Genomic DNA, 14,679 nt, shown 5'->3' with positions numbered 1-14,679 from the left:
TTTTGCTAAGAACTTATGAAAGTCTAAAGATGCTTCCATAGGACTTGACTGTACATTTTTAGATAGAGCACCGTTATACAAGTGTCGAATAAGCGCGTGCAAGAAGCTTGTAGGATTATGACTGGAGGCAACTGTAAGAACCACTGAAATGCTTTATCATACTTTGATGTCGCAATATTTTTTATTTGACACGTGAAAAAGAGCCACAGCCATATTACACATCTTCGTGAGTATTAATTGGTTTTACGGTGCACGCTAGCCTCCAGCCATACCTATAAGTTTCTTGGCAGCGTGATTCCATGTTCATAGGAATGAGTGTCATGACGCCGGCGTGTGAGGTACTTGAGATAAATGCTTGACTATGTCCACCCAGTCCCAACCACGAGGCTTTTCGCCTGCCCTGCCGATCTCTGCTTTATCCCACGCTCTCCTTTTCTGAGCTTTCGTTAACTGCTCCTTCTTTTCTACTGGTTTCTTTTGTTCAGTCTGAAAAAAAAAAATATATTAAAACTACTATTATAAGGCATATTTATCGGATCCGAAAACGCGGAAGGGATAGTTCAGTTTATAAATATTGCCTTTACACCTATTATACGCGACTGTTGGCTGTGTCGAATCGCATTCGACGTGACCTAGTGTGCGAGGTAATTCTGTTTAACAGCTTTACAGTTATGATAGCATAATATAAAAAAACTTTTCAAGTTTGTGTTAATAATTATTATTTTCATCTCAACTAGGTGTTACTTGGCTCTCCTACTCTTCTCCTACTCATCTCTCCTTCTTTTCAGTACATAATGTCTTGTCCTTGGTTCAGACAATTCAAGGCAAAACTAATGAGATTGAAGTGCTCACCTGGTCATCAATAACAATTTTCTCTACTCTGGCAGCCACAACCACCTCTTCAGTCTGGTCAGCGAGGATCTCTGCCAGCCTCTCCTTCAAGCACTCAAAGAGGGTGTAAGTCATTGCACAGCCAAGCCATTGCTCTGCCTCTGCATCAACTATACTTAATATTTTTTCTTTAACTGGTTGTAATCTGGAATTATTACAAATAAAGTTTAGAGACAATACCGTAAAGTTAAGCCATTTTACCATCAACAAGGCACATCAACTTGATTAAGTTTATTAAAAATAATGATCAATATATTATCAATTTTTTTGTTAGAAGAAGAGCTTGCGGTCAGCTGCATCTGGTTAGACTGGAAAACAACCTCAACATATTTGTAAAAAGGTTAGGCAGATGATATGTAATTCCTTTTAAATCAGCTCATGTATATTCCAAAAAATCAAATTGAATATGTTGTTAATAACTTACAAGGACTGGTTGTAGAAGATATCCAAATTAAAGTTTGGTTTTTCTGTTGGGTATGTTGGCCCCCATGAAATCTCCAGAACAAATGATTTGTCTCCATCAAAGTACTGAAATTGTTATAAATGCTATTAGTTTTGATTTTTAAGGCGAATGTTTATGAAATAGGTGGATAGGTACTGAAAACTAACCTTATATTGATAAGTTTTTGAGTCAACTTGTTTGAAGTTATCATCACCTTCATAAATTGATTTCAGGACTTCTATCTCCTCAGACTGCTGTTCAGCATCATCAGACATTATGAGCTATCCTGGAACTGTAAAAGCATTTGTCAATCATTGAAGCATTATTAGCCGAAAATCGATCTCAGTGGCGTGCACTTGGAGAGGCCTATGTCCAGCAGTGGACTGCGATAGGCTGATGATGATGATGATGATGATGAAGCATTATAGCAAAAGATTGGACAAATATAGATTGTGCAGTAGACAAACAGATGATGAGCAAATCCTCTTTTTTTTAACTATCTATTGTCACCATACACTGGTAGTTTTTCCTGCCAGGCACGTCTGTCAGGCATGTTTGTACTATGTAAGGCTGGTTATACCTGTTAATAAGTGATTAAGCTACAGGTAAATCCAACAGGCTGATTGATGTATGAAAACTGTTACATAAGTAGAAGAAAACTAATCAGATAAAGATTTCTTACTTAATATAACTGTCATTAAAAATATTAAACGATATACTGCACTACCACAATGTTTTCAATTTAATACTGTTCTAAAATAAAGTTTTTAGTCAAACATAACCTCAAAACTATTTTCAATATTAGAATCTGTGACTGGCATTTATTTTTTGAAGGAATTACTTTTCTGCAGCAATCTGCAAGTTAAACAATGTACATAAAATAGCTTCAATAAATTTACCTTTAGCTTTATTAGCAGTATTGCACTAAATCCCACAAGCCAGCTGTCTATCACCAAACCACAATAAATATAATATATAAGTTAAAACTGCTTATAACTTTGTTTAAATACTTAGTATATTTTATTATTTATTCAAAAGCTTTTAGGAATTTCACCTTGTTTTCGTATTTTGCAATTTAACACGACATCAAAACCTTTCGACAAAAAAGAATTTATTTATTGACTTGACATTATTATTGATGACATCTGACAGACTGACAGACTACGTCATTTTGCAATCGCAAAATCAGTATGACAACGTGAAAAAATAAAAAAGTTCCCACCGCTCATGTTTACTTTGAAGTAAAAACAATCCGTTTTTTATTAAAATGATATTCTGTCCGGTGAACTCCGCACTGTTATGGTTCGAAAACCAGAGATACCGTAAAAAATGTATTTGAGATACTTTTCACCAAGCAAAGGCATGATAAATACTATATCCAAGATACGCACTTACCTTTAAGACGCTTTTTCCCTAGGTAGGCTTATTTTTAACAGATATATGAAAAAGAAGGAATACTGATTACAATACTGGTTAAATCTTTTTCTACCTAGTTTTTTCTTTGAATTAATATTATTTCTTATCAAAAACTTTTTTTCTGTGCTTTTATATGTATAAACACTTTGACTTGATTTGAAAAAAGAAAACAATTATATATATTCTTAAAAACCAGAAGCAGGTTTGTTTAACGAGGAAATTACAAGAAATAGTTTTAACATGAAAATCAACTAAGATTAGTCAAGAACGCGGCAAAATCTTATTCTGTCAAACTATATCATGTCTTGTCACAATGACGTTCGAAAAAAGAATCTTCCAAGCATAGATGCACGGCTGAATGGCGAGGTGTCTATGGTCGCTCGTCTCTGCTGCCCTCTTTGTAACTACTGGCAGCTAACACGGCCTCTCCTGACACCCTGACGTCCTCGGCAGGATCTGGGTGAGCCTGGTTGAGTCTCGGAACACCTGCACATTCAATAAGCGAGTTGGATCTGGCTCAATTTCGTCATATTTAAATCTCGATTGGTTATCGTGGTCAACATCGGTTTTCTGAGCACATGACACTTTCAGAATAAAAATTATTGGAGGTTTTACAAACCTCAAACAAAGTACTGATCCATTTAAATAAAGAAAAATAAATTACATCAACTTTAAATCAAATAAGAGGTACAAAATTAATAGCAGAACACTGGTATACCACCCAGCGACTCGAAAATAAATAACATCAACTTTAAATCAAATAACAGGTACAAAATGAATAACAGAACACTGGTATACCACCCAGTGACTCGCAAATAAATAACATCAACTTTAATCATATAACAGGTACAAAATTAATAACAGAACACTGGTATACCACCCAGTGACTCACAAATAAATAACGTCAACTATAAATCAAATAACAGATACAAAATTAATAACAGAACACTGGCATACCACCCAGTGTAAGTGTGTCGAGTGTAAGGCTGAAACATATTAGTTGTACACACACAACATAAAAAGAAATCATGTAAATTATTAACCTGGTTTGGAGTGTAAGGCTGAAACATATATTAGTTGTAAGAAGAAATATGATTACTTTTACTTATTAGTTATACCGTGGGCACAAGCGTGCACTCAAACGCAAGAAATATGTTATCAAGAACAAATACTCGAACTATACGGAAGTCATAGTCAAATCAAGTCATAGTCAAGCCAGGGGCTCAAAATATACGGAAGTCATGGTCAAGGCAAGTCATAGTCAAGCCAGTTGTTCAGACTATACGGAAGCCATAAGCCAGGGGCTCAGACTTTACGGAAGCCATAAGCCAGGGGCTCAGACTATACGGAAGCCATAAGCCAGAGGCTCAGACTATACGGAAGCCATAAGCCAGAGGCTCAGACTATACGGAAGCCATAAGCCAGGGGCTCAGACTTTACGGAAGCCATAAGCCAGGGGCTCAGACTATTCGGAAGGCATAAGCCAACAGAACCAGCAGGAGCACCAGCACAGCAGCGCTCGTGCCGCGACCAGGAGCACCGGCAGAGCAGCGCTCGTGCCGCAATCAGCAGCACCAGCACAGAAGCGCTTGGGCCACGACACGGCCGTTACACATTCTCGTGTATAAGTCTGCGAACAAGCACTTACGACATACACTTCGTTCGGCCACTTCTGACCTTCAAAATCTGGAAAGCTTTTCGCTCTCAAAGAAATAAATTCAAGGCATGACTTTGAAACTATGTCTCAGAAATATCATTTTTACTAATCATGTGTCAGCAACGCTGAAAACACAACTACCATTGCGGTTTGATAAGTTACGTGTAGTTAACTTCACTTCAGTTTTTGCTACACAGAATACTCATAGGTGACAATACCAATGGTTGGTATATTATTACACATTTTTTCACTTAATACAGCTAAGAGCATAATTACTTCCGATGTGTAATCAAAACAATAGAACAGATCACCTGACCTTAAAGCATGATATGCCAGGTCTGCCATCCACTGGCTTTCATTACCGATGGCACCTGAGAATCTAACTCAAGTTCTTATACACTTTCAGTATGTTTTTAACCAATAAGCCACCAAGATGGATTACAAGACATGTATTACATAAAGGCTAAATAAAATCGGATTGATCTCACCATTTACATACAGGTAGGAACATTACAGGATTCTTCCCATAACATCTGGAGCATAGTAGGAGCAAGGCATGTTGTTCACGGATACCACAGCAATACATAGGCAGAAACTCATTCCACCCGAAACACACAAGAGCAGCATCAGCGTACTAAGCTCGAGCAATTCTCGACTCATTACACCGTCATATACATATGAAAACCAAAGCAATCGTTAATTCGGTTATAACACAAACATTTTGATATTACCTTAACATGTTACTATGACAATAAATTTTGTTAACCAATGATCATAGTTACCAGACCTGTTGTTTCCATAAGAATAATAAAAACCAATATTCCTTTTTCCATTTTTTTTCAATAATGCAATCCACATTAATGCTATCCTGAAGGATAATAGGATGTATTCTTAAAGTTATTTGGGCACTTGATGCCGCTGAACTCTTCAGAATGGAATAGACCAGAATTGAATGTCCTTGTTCCACAACAAGACATATTTATTGGTATCACTTACGCTACCTGCATAGCATCTTGAATATACCGTTGCGTAGATTGCAACGCACTGCAATCCATTACAAAATTAAAATAGAACGGCAAAAACTTCGGTAATGGCGGATATCCTTACACCGCGTCGTACTTAGTAAAAGTGCCAATGAATCTAAACTGAAATCAAAAACTTTATAGTGGGAGTGAGACTATCCCACTTCTGATCTTAAAAACCAGAAGCAGGTTTGTTTAACGAGGAAATTACAAGAAATAGTTTTAACATGAAAATCAACTAAGATTAGTCAAGAACGCGGCAAAATCTTATTCTGTCAAACTATATCATGTCTTGTCACAATGACGTTCGAAAAAAGAATCTTCCAAGCATAGATGCACGGCTGAATGGCGAGGTGTCTATGGTCGCTCGTCTCTGCTGCCCTCTTTGTAACTACTGGCAGCTAACAATATGTATTTACCATTGACATATATTCTAGCGATAGACAAGAACATCCATACAAATAATTTACCCGCTTAAGTCGTCTGTTGACATCTCGTTGACGTATTGTGACATGTAGTCATCCTCATTGATGTTAATTGCAGAAGTGTCGCTCGTATTTTGCCTACATTTTTCATTACTGAAAAAGTTTATATCTAAGTGAATTCAAAATCATGTAATATATCAAAAAGTTTATTTATATCTAATTGAATGCAAAATCATGTAATATATTAAAACCAGGAACTTATTTTTAGGGTTTTTAATATTAACTACGATGCACAGTGATTCACGCTCCATACAAAGGCGGCCATAAATACGAAACTCACAAATACTTTTAATTAATTTATTTTACACGTTGAAATATGTTAAGAGAAGTGTAAATTATTAAAATTATAACATATCCACATTCATTAAAAAATATATCATTATTATTTAGGTGTAAAAATGTATCGCAGTAATTTTGTTTTAGACGATAAACCTAGAACATGTCATACTGCGACTTTTAATGAAAAATCTATATAAATAATGGTTATTTATATTAAAAACAACCATAAAGGAATAAAATAAAACAACAAAAATACACGAACAACCTTTTTTGCAAATACACACAAAACACAAAATATACCAGAATACATTCAAGCTCAAAAGTATTTACTACAAACAGATAACAAATCTAGTACAATTTTTGATAGTACACCTTTTGTTTTTGACAGGGAACTTTCGTAAACCTGTTGGGAAGGGATCTGAATGAAGAAGTTGATGGTTCAACTTTGTCAGACTTCTGAGATACATGTAACTCAATTCGCTCTACATCAATATTTTCAACTACATTCAGCCAATCTGAATATTTCTCTATAAACTTAGACCCACTACGATTTGATATTGCCCAATAATGAGAAATTCGTTTACATACATTCATAGTTTTATTACTTAAAGTCTCTAGTTTGATATTTTCGATGTCATCCGAAAGGCACGATGTTTCTGTAAAAGTATTCAGGACATGTTGCATTTTTCATTTGGACTACCCTCTTTAGAGTGCCAAATGTCAAAAATAGTCGTCCTCGAAACGGAACATTTGAAAACTTTACCTAAAACAACATGAAAGCTGAACTTAAAATATAAAGTTTTTTTCTTTACTATGGACATGCATACTTTGACACTCCTTTAACCCAAGAAGGGGCAGAAAGATGCAGATGAAACTTATATGGTTTTATAAGAACATCCTCTTCATTCGAAAAACATTTGCCTCAAGTGCAGCACTGAGCAGCAAAAAGTTATAGGTCCAAATGAAATCAAAGTATACCAAACAAATCTACAAAAACGCTACCTTCAATAAAAAAATAAAATAAAATATTAAACGCATTAAAAAAAAATAAAAAAGTAGTTGATAATAGAAGTACATACCTTGGTCTTGGACCTCCATACTGTCACCATACGTAAACACTTGATTTGGAATAGTGACACTCAAAAACAAAGTGTTAAGTTTTGATGACTCACACGTTGCGATAATTAGACTCGAGATGCGCTAACTTCCGATGCACAAAAGTGAATAATAAGTTGACCTTATGACACTGGTATTTAGAGTTTTCGGAAGATTCTTAACTTGTTAATCACTTAGTAAGTTGATCTAATTGGGATAAGCCGATGACATTTTTCGATTTATGGCCTTAGAGTGAATCACTGTGCGATGTTTTTTTTCTTAAGAGGGCTATCACAAATTTTCGCGAATTTAATTATTTTTTCTTGAAAGTAAGAACATTCCATGACAAAGTGAAGTCTGTTTTCATTGATATTTTACCTACTGCCAGTTTTATGGCACATCTGTTTCTGCACGATTTTCTTAATCCATAATTTAAGATGGCGGGCGGGAACAAATTAATGCATATTTGTAAAATTGAATTATAAATGAAAAGTATGATATACAAGCGTTGTAATAGCATGAACAGCGTGTAATTTTATTAACTTGACTCTCGAATAGTTTATATGTGTAAGTTTTTACCTTGATATGTATTTTCTATTTTATAATTGTCGTTTCATAGACATCCATCTGGCGCAGGTGTCAAAATCGCTCTGATTTGCCATTTTGGGCACTGCATAGTCTGCACTGCAGTTCAGTGTGGTAAGCTTTTTGTTCGGAACGTTCTATCTAGTACGTAGTACATATATATCGATGGTATTTACATACTAGCTGATCCCGCGAACTTCGTATCGTTTAAACCTTCCCTGGAACTCTACAAACATTTTAAAACCAAAATAAGCCAAATCGGTCCAGCCATTCCGGAGTTTTAGTGAGACTAACGAACAGCAATTCATTTTTTATATATAAGACTAGCTGGTGCCCGCGACTTCGTCTGTGCAGGTTTAGTATTTCGAACAATATGTTTACAAATAGTAGCCTATGTGTTATTCTGATGTATAAGCTATATTATTGTAAAGTTTCATTAAAATCCATTCAGTAGTTTTTGCGTGAAAGAGTAACAAACATCCATACATCCATGCATACAAACTTTCGCGTTTATAATATTAGTAGGAAGTTTCATCTTCAGGAAATGCTTCTGCTAAATAATAAACTCGTGTACATTTTTGTAAGAACTGAATTTCTACTACTTTTCGAAATAGTAGTTTAATACAATAGCAACATTAAATTCGGAAAACAGTTGATTTGTGACATGTCAGGTGTGATAAATACGTTGGGAAGTTTGATTTGAATTTCACAAGAAGCAGTAAATATTAAAATCGTTGTAAAATAAATCTGTGACGATGAACATTAATAAGTGTGGCTGTAAAGAAAACCGTCCGCCTACCGCTGGCCGGTCAGGCTGCGGCTGTAACGCGAATGCTCAAAAAATGCCCATGGACAGTTTCAAAATCCCAGCTGCCCCAGTCAGCCGAGCACTTAGCTCTAAAGTGAACGAAAACAAAGAGCAACAATCAGCGAGTAATATTGGGGTTGGGAAAAACGACGATAAGAAAAAGTCGTGGTCGCTTTCGGATTTCGACTTAGGCCGTCCACTAGGGAAAGGTAAATTTGGCAATGTGTACTTAGCACGTGAAAAGGAGTCACACTATGTGGTCGCACTGAAGGTACTTTTCAAGAGTCAAATATTAGATTCTGAAATTGAACATCAGGTTCGGCGAGAGGTGGAGATACAATGCAGGCTACGTCACCCGAATATTTTGCGTATGTATGGATACTTTCACGACGAGAAACGTATTTATTTAATCCTGGAATATGCTAAACATGGTTCTTTGTACAAATTGTTGAAAGAACGCGAACGTTTTGACGAAAAAACCGTAGCTATTTATATAAGAGACTTGACTAAGGCTTTAGTGTATTGCCACATGAAGAAAGTGATTCACCGTGACATAAAACCTGAGAACTTACTTATTGGCCACAACTGGGAGCTGAAGATAGCTGACTTTGGTTGGTCTGTGCACTCACCATCATCGAGGAGGATGACACTATGTGGCACACTAGATTATTTGTCTCCAGAAATGATAGAAGGGAAGCCGCACAGTTATGCTGTTGACATATGGAGTCTTGGTGTGCTTTGCTATGAGTTACTTGTTGGCCTACCACCATTTGATGCCAAGGACTCCCACCAAACATACAGGAAGATCAGATACGTAATAATTAAGTATCCTGACTTTATAACAGATAAAGCAAAAGATTTGATGGGTAAATTGTTAGTAATCAATCCAGAACAGAGGCTGCCCTTGACAAGTGTGTTGCAACATCCTTGGATCACTGAGAATGCTCCCGAGGGAGCTCAACCACCTGCCTTTAATCCTGAACAAAAATAGATGTCTAATAGATGTAGAATAATATTATCATAATTTGTACCTATTATTAGGAGTTTTGATAACCCTTTGTCATGAAATTCTTCATTAATTGTGCTAGATATTTTTTTTTAGAGATTTAATAATAATGATTCAGATTTTACTTAAATTTTTATTCAATAATCATGGTTGATATGCTAACTATAAGTACCTATAAATGTAAAAGACTTAACATGACTGAACAAAAGACAAAAATATTTATTTTACCATGCGATTATCATGTTATTGAATGTAAATAGTTTTAAATACATGGTCTGAAATACATTCTAGTGTTTTTTATTTTTATGCAGGTAATATAAGTGGAGAGCGTATTTGTCAAAGTTGGGGTCTCGTTTCACTATGATGTGCCAGTGAATTAATTCTCCTATCAAGCAAATGGCACTAAGTGAGTATCCAATAGCTAGAGCAATAAAAGCACCATAGAGTTTCTTTAGATTCATTAGAGCCTTAACTTCATCCTCACTAGTTTCAAGAGTCCGTATTTGGTACATTGCATCATTCAGCCACTTTTCCACAAGCCCAACTTCAACTACTCTCCACATATAAATATCAGCCAATGGCTTCAAAGGCGAGTTCTTGTGAAAACCTATTGATATAGGTATGTTTACCACACAGTCTGTCATGATATGCAAATTTCGTTGAGTATCCTTTCGTCCGGTCACTTCAGTATTATTGGCTGTATTGTTCTGCTTTGGATCCATGAAAGAATTCTTCCTTACAACACTGATGTACTTCAGAAAATCTGAGTTATCGTAGTAAGCATACACCCCTTGAGCGACTTTATTGGCAGCTTCCATGGGATCGTCAATGGTCTCGAATTTGTCGCCGATTCTCTGGCTGTACTCATCCAGAGACTGTTCAAAAAACTTTTTGGACTGTGTTCCCCAACCTCCGCAAGTTACTTTACTGTCGACCAGCTCTTTGAGCGTGTCAATGGTGACTCTTGGGGCTGGATTAGCGAGTATTGCAGTCATGCTGGCTCGGTAGGAGACGACGAGAAGAATACAGTAGAGCCAGTACCAGCCAGTCAAGAGGCGGATCGACCAGCCCATCGGCAGCCTGGGTAAGGACACGACGAGCAGCATACCGTAAGTATACAGTATACTGTTTATAATTTCTCCGAACAAATACAGGCCAGGCTTTGTATCTGTAAGTAATCACGATTTTGATTAGAATAGTTTAGACGCATTATTGACCTCAAAAATAAGATTGTACCAACTCTCATCGTCACTGTTTCTTCGTTTAGATTTGAATTTCCTTCTGTATTCCTGTAGATTCATATGATTTTTCGCTAGTCCATAGAAGATGGTCCCAGTTATCAGCAATACTAGAAGTACAGCGATCCACATGTACAACCTGAAATTCATTAACCAGTAAACTAAGATCAATTAAAATATCTGAATAAATTAAATAGCAGCAATAGTTGAATCTCAAATAGTCTTCGCGTAAGTAACGTGTAGTGTTATAGTATGCATTGTTCAGGTACATACAATTACTTATTTATAACGTCTTACTTGAAGGGCAAAATTAAGGTTTTCCAAGAATTGTCAGTTAGCGCTTCAGGGGTTAAGAAAGTCCAACACTGAGAGGTGTACGGTATGCTCAAGTCCGTCAGTTCCAAGTGGTAGGGCGTATACTGCAGGTTTCCCAAAGCCACATCAGCTCTTCCATTCACCATCTCGCCCAAAAGACCAGAGAAAGAGCCGTTTGGCTGCTTCTGCCCCCATTTGTGTATTTCAGCGTTTGCCGCTTGATACGCTCTTGGTTTGAAGTTCATTTTCTCTGCTAATGTGTGGAGTATCTGGAAATTTGTAACACATCGTAGTAATAATTATGTAAAGATTCCGTCCAAATTCCTCAACATAGTTATTTAGCAAGCTTAAATTTTGAAGCTTTTACTTACTTCAACTTCAACACCACCCAGTTTCGTACTGACATTATTTTTCATCACCACCACAGATGGTACGTGATCCAAATAAACCACATTCAACACCTCCCCATTCAAATTACTCGTTTTATCCGCAAACAAGGGTCTTTTGTAATGAAAGTTTTCATTTTTCCAAATGTCAACCCTTCTGGGTACAAATACGCCTTTTATGGGGTTAGGGAATGGTACGGTAGATAGTTCAAACCATGGCCTGCTTTTTGCTGTGCCTGTCATTTTGTTATGGTGTTTTATAAATATGATGTTGACTATTCTTCGCCATATGTAGTGCAGTTCGCTGTGGAATAGCCTGAAGTCGTGTAGCATTATGAACTTGGCTCTTGTGTCGAGAATACGATGCCTGCAAAATACGATTAAAATATGTTTAACTTATTCCAGACAGATGAATTTATGTGTTCCTTCTATCATTAAACCACTAGGCATAGGACGGTGCACACATCTCAGCCATACCCATGCATACAACGTTTAAGAAAGACATTCACTGTGCATCTATATATGTAATCGAGAGTGGGAACTCTCGCCAGGGTAGGTATGTGTTTCCTGAAAGCTCGTTATGGTTAAAACTAAAATTAGTAAATTCCTTCTAGGCAAGCGTGTTTCACCTATCGACCACATCATTACTTACCATCGGTAGAGGTCAAATGCTTGCCATACCCTAGGTTTTGGTTCAGGTCAAACATTTTTTGTTACAACTTTATAGCAGTTTCACCTGTCTTCCTACCTGTCCCCAAACCTCAACAGCCGTGATGCCTGCAGTCCGTTAGCAAGGAGTATGACGTAAACGTTACAACCTTCTTTCCTTGCTGCTCTCAGGGACTCTAATGTGACGAAATTCGGGGATAACAGATCCTCGTAATCTTCCACGACAGTCTTGAAAACAAAATTGTTATTGTGACTTGCTTTGCGAAACTCTTTAAGTAGTACCTACAGATGTTTTATCTCAGAAAATCGGATGACAACTACGTGCATATGTAGGTAATTGTATATGCACATTGTCTTTGTATGCGTAACCTCAGAAGCACTCAGTAGGTGGCATTTCAAGACAATGAGCAGGTACATTTACACACACAGGTATATATATAAAATTTTGTATTTTAGACAAGTGAGGGGGTCTCAACAGATACTAGAAATTTGATAAGCGTAAATAAAATAGATTTTGAGTTATAGGGGGTCGAATTTGGCTGATTGGTTCGTGTAATATAACCCACGGCCGGTGTGTCGCTTTTTTTTTGCTCGAACTTGGCGGGCACACTGCCGTGTGTCTAGATCTCTTCTGCGTGCGATAAAATTTCTGTGCCTAAGGTTAGTTAGTCTACTTGCTTTTCTCATTCATACGCACCATAACATAAGGAATAGCACTGGTCCTTTTAAACAATGGCCCACTAAACACGTTGAGGTACACTTCATCACATATGATAGCTATGCAGGTCACCTCGTACTCCCTCATCAGGACATTGATGAGGTCTATCAGAACAAACTCCAAGTCTTTACGTTCGTGCAGATCTTTGAGTATGGGGAATGTGTCGAGTTTTACCCTGAAATAATAGCCTTATTAAAGGGTATAGTTACCGGCACGAATCTTGAGCTCTGACCTACATCTGCGCAGAAGTGATTTATTAGCAAAGAACCAATCCCGAGTGACGGCTATGACGTGATGCACTGCGGGCCAATCACCTTAGCTTGGCTTTAGCCCGCTACCGCGCCTCACTTCATACCACAAAAGGGACCTAATAAATTACATCTGCGCAGGTGAAGGTCAGAGCTCAAGATTCGTGCCGATAACTATAGTTTACACCGAGGCATATCTAAACTTTTTGTCGAGACAGATATTATCGGTCCCGAAAAAAGTTTATTAAGTTTAACTATATTATAGTTAAATACTTACGCTGTAAAGAAACAGAATAATACGATTATTTTGAACATGTTTTGCGCGTCTTTTGCACAGCGTCCAACTAAAACTAAAGAAAGAATTGAATAGTTCTGTATAAAATAAAATTGGATCGACAAGTTCCGTGCGGATTGACTGACAGGCTCATTTTGTATGTAAAAACCAATTATGGTCCTATTTTGTTTTCCAATTACAAATTCAATTTGTTTTCAGGGACATTCTTGAGTCAAATGGTTAAATAAAACTTTGGTTAGTTTGAAACTATAGGTACTTATCGAAAGAATTTGTTGCGATTGCCTTGAAGTCAGTTTCTAAGGATTAAATCAGAATTTAAAACATCACAAAATTATGTATAAAATTTTATTACATATAACCCTGTATATAATAATAATATTTCCACCATTAACAAAAAAATAACATTGTATAAAAATATTATCTAAGTATTTATAACATTTATTATGCATACTAGCTTTTGCCCGCAACTTCGTTCGCGTGGAATAGTGACTACCAGCAGATTTTTGATTTGACCAATAGATGGCGCTATATGTCCGGAATAATTTTTTTTTTTTTTTTTTTGTAATAAAAACTATCCTATGTCCTTTCTCAAGTTTCAAACTATGTCTGTACCAAATTTCACACAAATCGGTTCAGTAGTTTAGGCGTGAAGAAAAGACAGACAGACAGACAGAAAGACAGAAAGACAGACAGACAGACAGACAGACAGACAGAGTTACTTTCGCATTTATAATATTAGTTTGGATAATATTAGTTTGGATTTATATTATGATCACAACTGTCAGACGTATTTATTCGGACTTGCAACCTCTATCTGGGGGCACGGCAGTGCCCCAGCCAAGTCTCGAGCAAAACGGGCACGGCCGTACCATCTTTTCTCGAAGCGATTCGCGGCTGTTTCGCCCCCCCTATATCTTCGACGTGGACAAAGCTAGGAGTTTAGGTTTTCGGTGAATAATAGTAGGTAGGCATTAAAACAAGCTTAAGTTAGAAATTACATGCCAATTGAATTAATAGTTTAGGAGTTACGGTCGATCAAAGTTACACCATTTTGTCACTCACTGACTCACTGACTCACTGATTCACTGACAGATCATCAAAAATCTAAGGTACTTCTACCAGAC

The 14,679-nt window shown here is 36.8% G+C and overlaps 3 protein-coding genes across 4 annotated transcripts; 1 reads left to right on the top strand and 2 right to left on the bottom strand.

The window, feature by feature from the left end:
- Positions 1–252: 252 nt before the first annotated feature.
- Positions 253–2,489, bottom strand: LOC110369764 (RWD domain-containing protein 4). 2 transcript variants are annotated; one of them, XM_064036278.1, is made up of 5 exons: positions 2,388–2,489; positions 1,501–1,625; positions 1,316–1,419; positions 853–1,036; positions 253–486 (listed from the first exon to the last, which is right to left on the bottom strand). In XM_064036278.1, the coding sequence occupies exons 2-5, from the start codon at positions 1,606–1,608 to the stop codon at positions 319–321; spliced, it is 564 nt and encodes a 187-aa protein (XP_063892348.1). In that variant the 5' UTR covers positions 1,609–1,625; positions 2,388–2,489; the 3' UTR covers positions 253–318. The 2 variants fall into 2 exon arrangements, with proteins under 2 accessions (XP_063892348.1, XP_063892347.1); XM_064036277.1 differs by having other exon boundaries at positions 2,233–2,483.
- A 6,022-nt stretch (positions 2,490–8,511) lies between these two features.
- LOC110369755 (aurora kinase C) lies at positions 8,512–9,971 on the top strand. The gene has a single exon (XM_021325301.3). It carries the CDS (start codon positions 8,628–8,630, stop codon positions 9,669–9,671), a length of 1,044 nt encoding a protein of 347 aa, XP_021180976.3. The 5' UTR covers positions 8,512–8,627; the 3' UTR covers positions 9,672–9,971.
- LOC110369775 (glutamate receptor ionotropic, kainate glr-3) lies at positions 9,965–13,688 on the bottom strand. Its single transcript, XM_064036110.1, is given in 6 exon segments — positions 9,965–11,063; positions 11,222–11,508; positions 11,611–11,992; positions 12,374–12,522; positions 12,992–13,187; positions 13,681–13,688. Coding segments are annotated over 6 exon segments (2,112 nt in total). The 3' UTR covers positions 9,965–9,973.
- Positions 13,689–14,679: the final 991 nt, after the last annotated feature.

The sequence above is a fragment of the Helicoverpa armigera genome, chromosome 9, assembly GCF_030705265.1.
Source record: "Helicoverpa armigera isolate CAAS_96S chromosome 9, ASM3070526v1, whole genome shotgun sequence".
NCBI classification, from domain to species: domain Eukaryota; kingdom Metazoa; phylum Arthropoda; class Insecta; order Lepidoptera; family Noctuidae; genus Helicoverpa; species Helicoverpa armigera.
The sequence above is the reverse complement of the archived record's forward strand: the minus strand, read 5'-3'. Positions and strand labels throughout refer to the sequence as shown.

Excerpts from the sequence above, each read along its gene's own strand:
- LOC110369764 (XM_064036278.1), bottom strand. The coding sequence starts at position 1,608 with ATGTCTGATGATGCTGAACAGCAGTCTGAGGAGATAGAAGTCCTGAAA. Across the intron at positions 1,420-1,500 it reads CAAAAACTTATCAATATAAG|TACTTTGATGGAGACAAATC; the intron begins GTTAGTTTTCAG and ends TAACAATTTCAG. Across the intron at positions 487-852 it reads AAATTGTTATTGATGACCAG|ACTGAACAAAAGAAACCAGT; the intron begins GTGAGCACTTCA and ends TTTTTTTTTCAG.
- LOC110369755 (XM_021325301.3), top strand. The coding sequence starts at position 8,628 with ATGAACATTAATAAGTGTGGCTGTAAAGAAAACCGTCCGCCTACCGCT.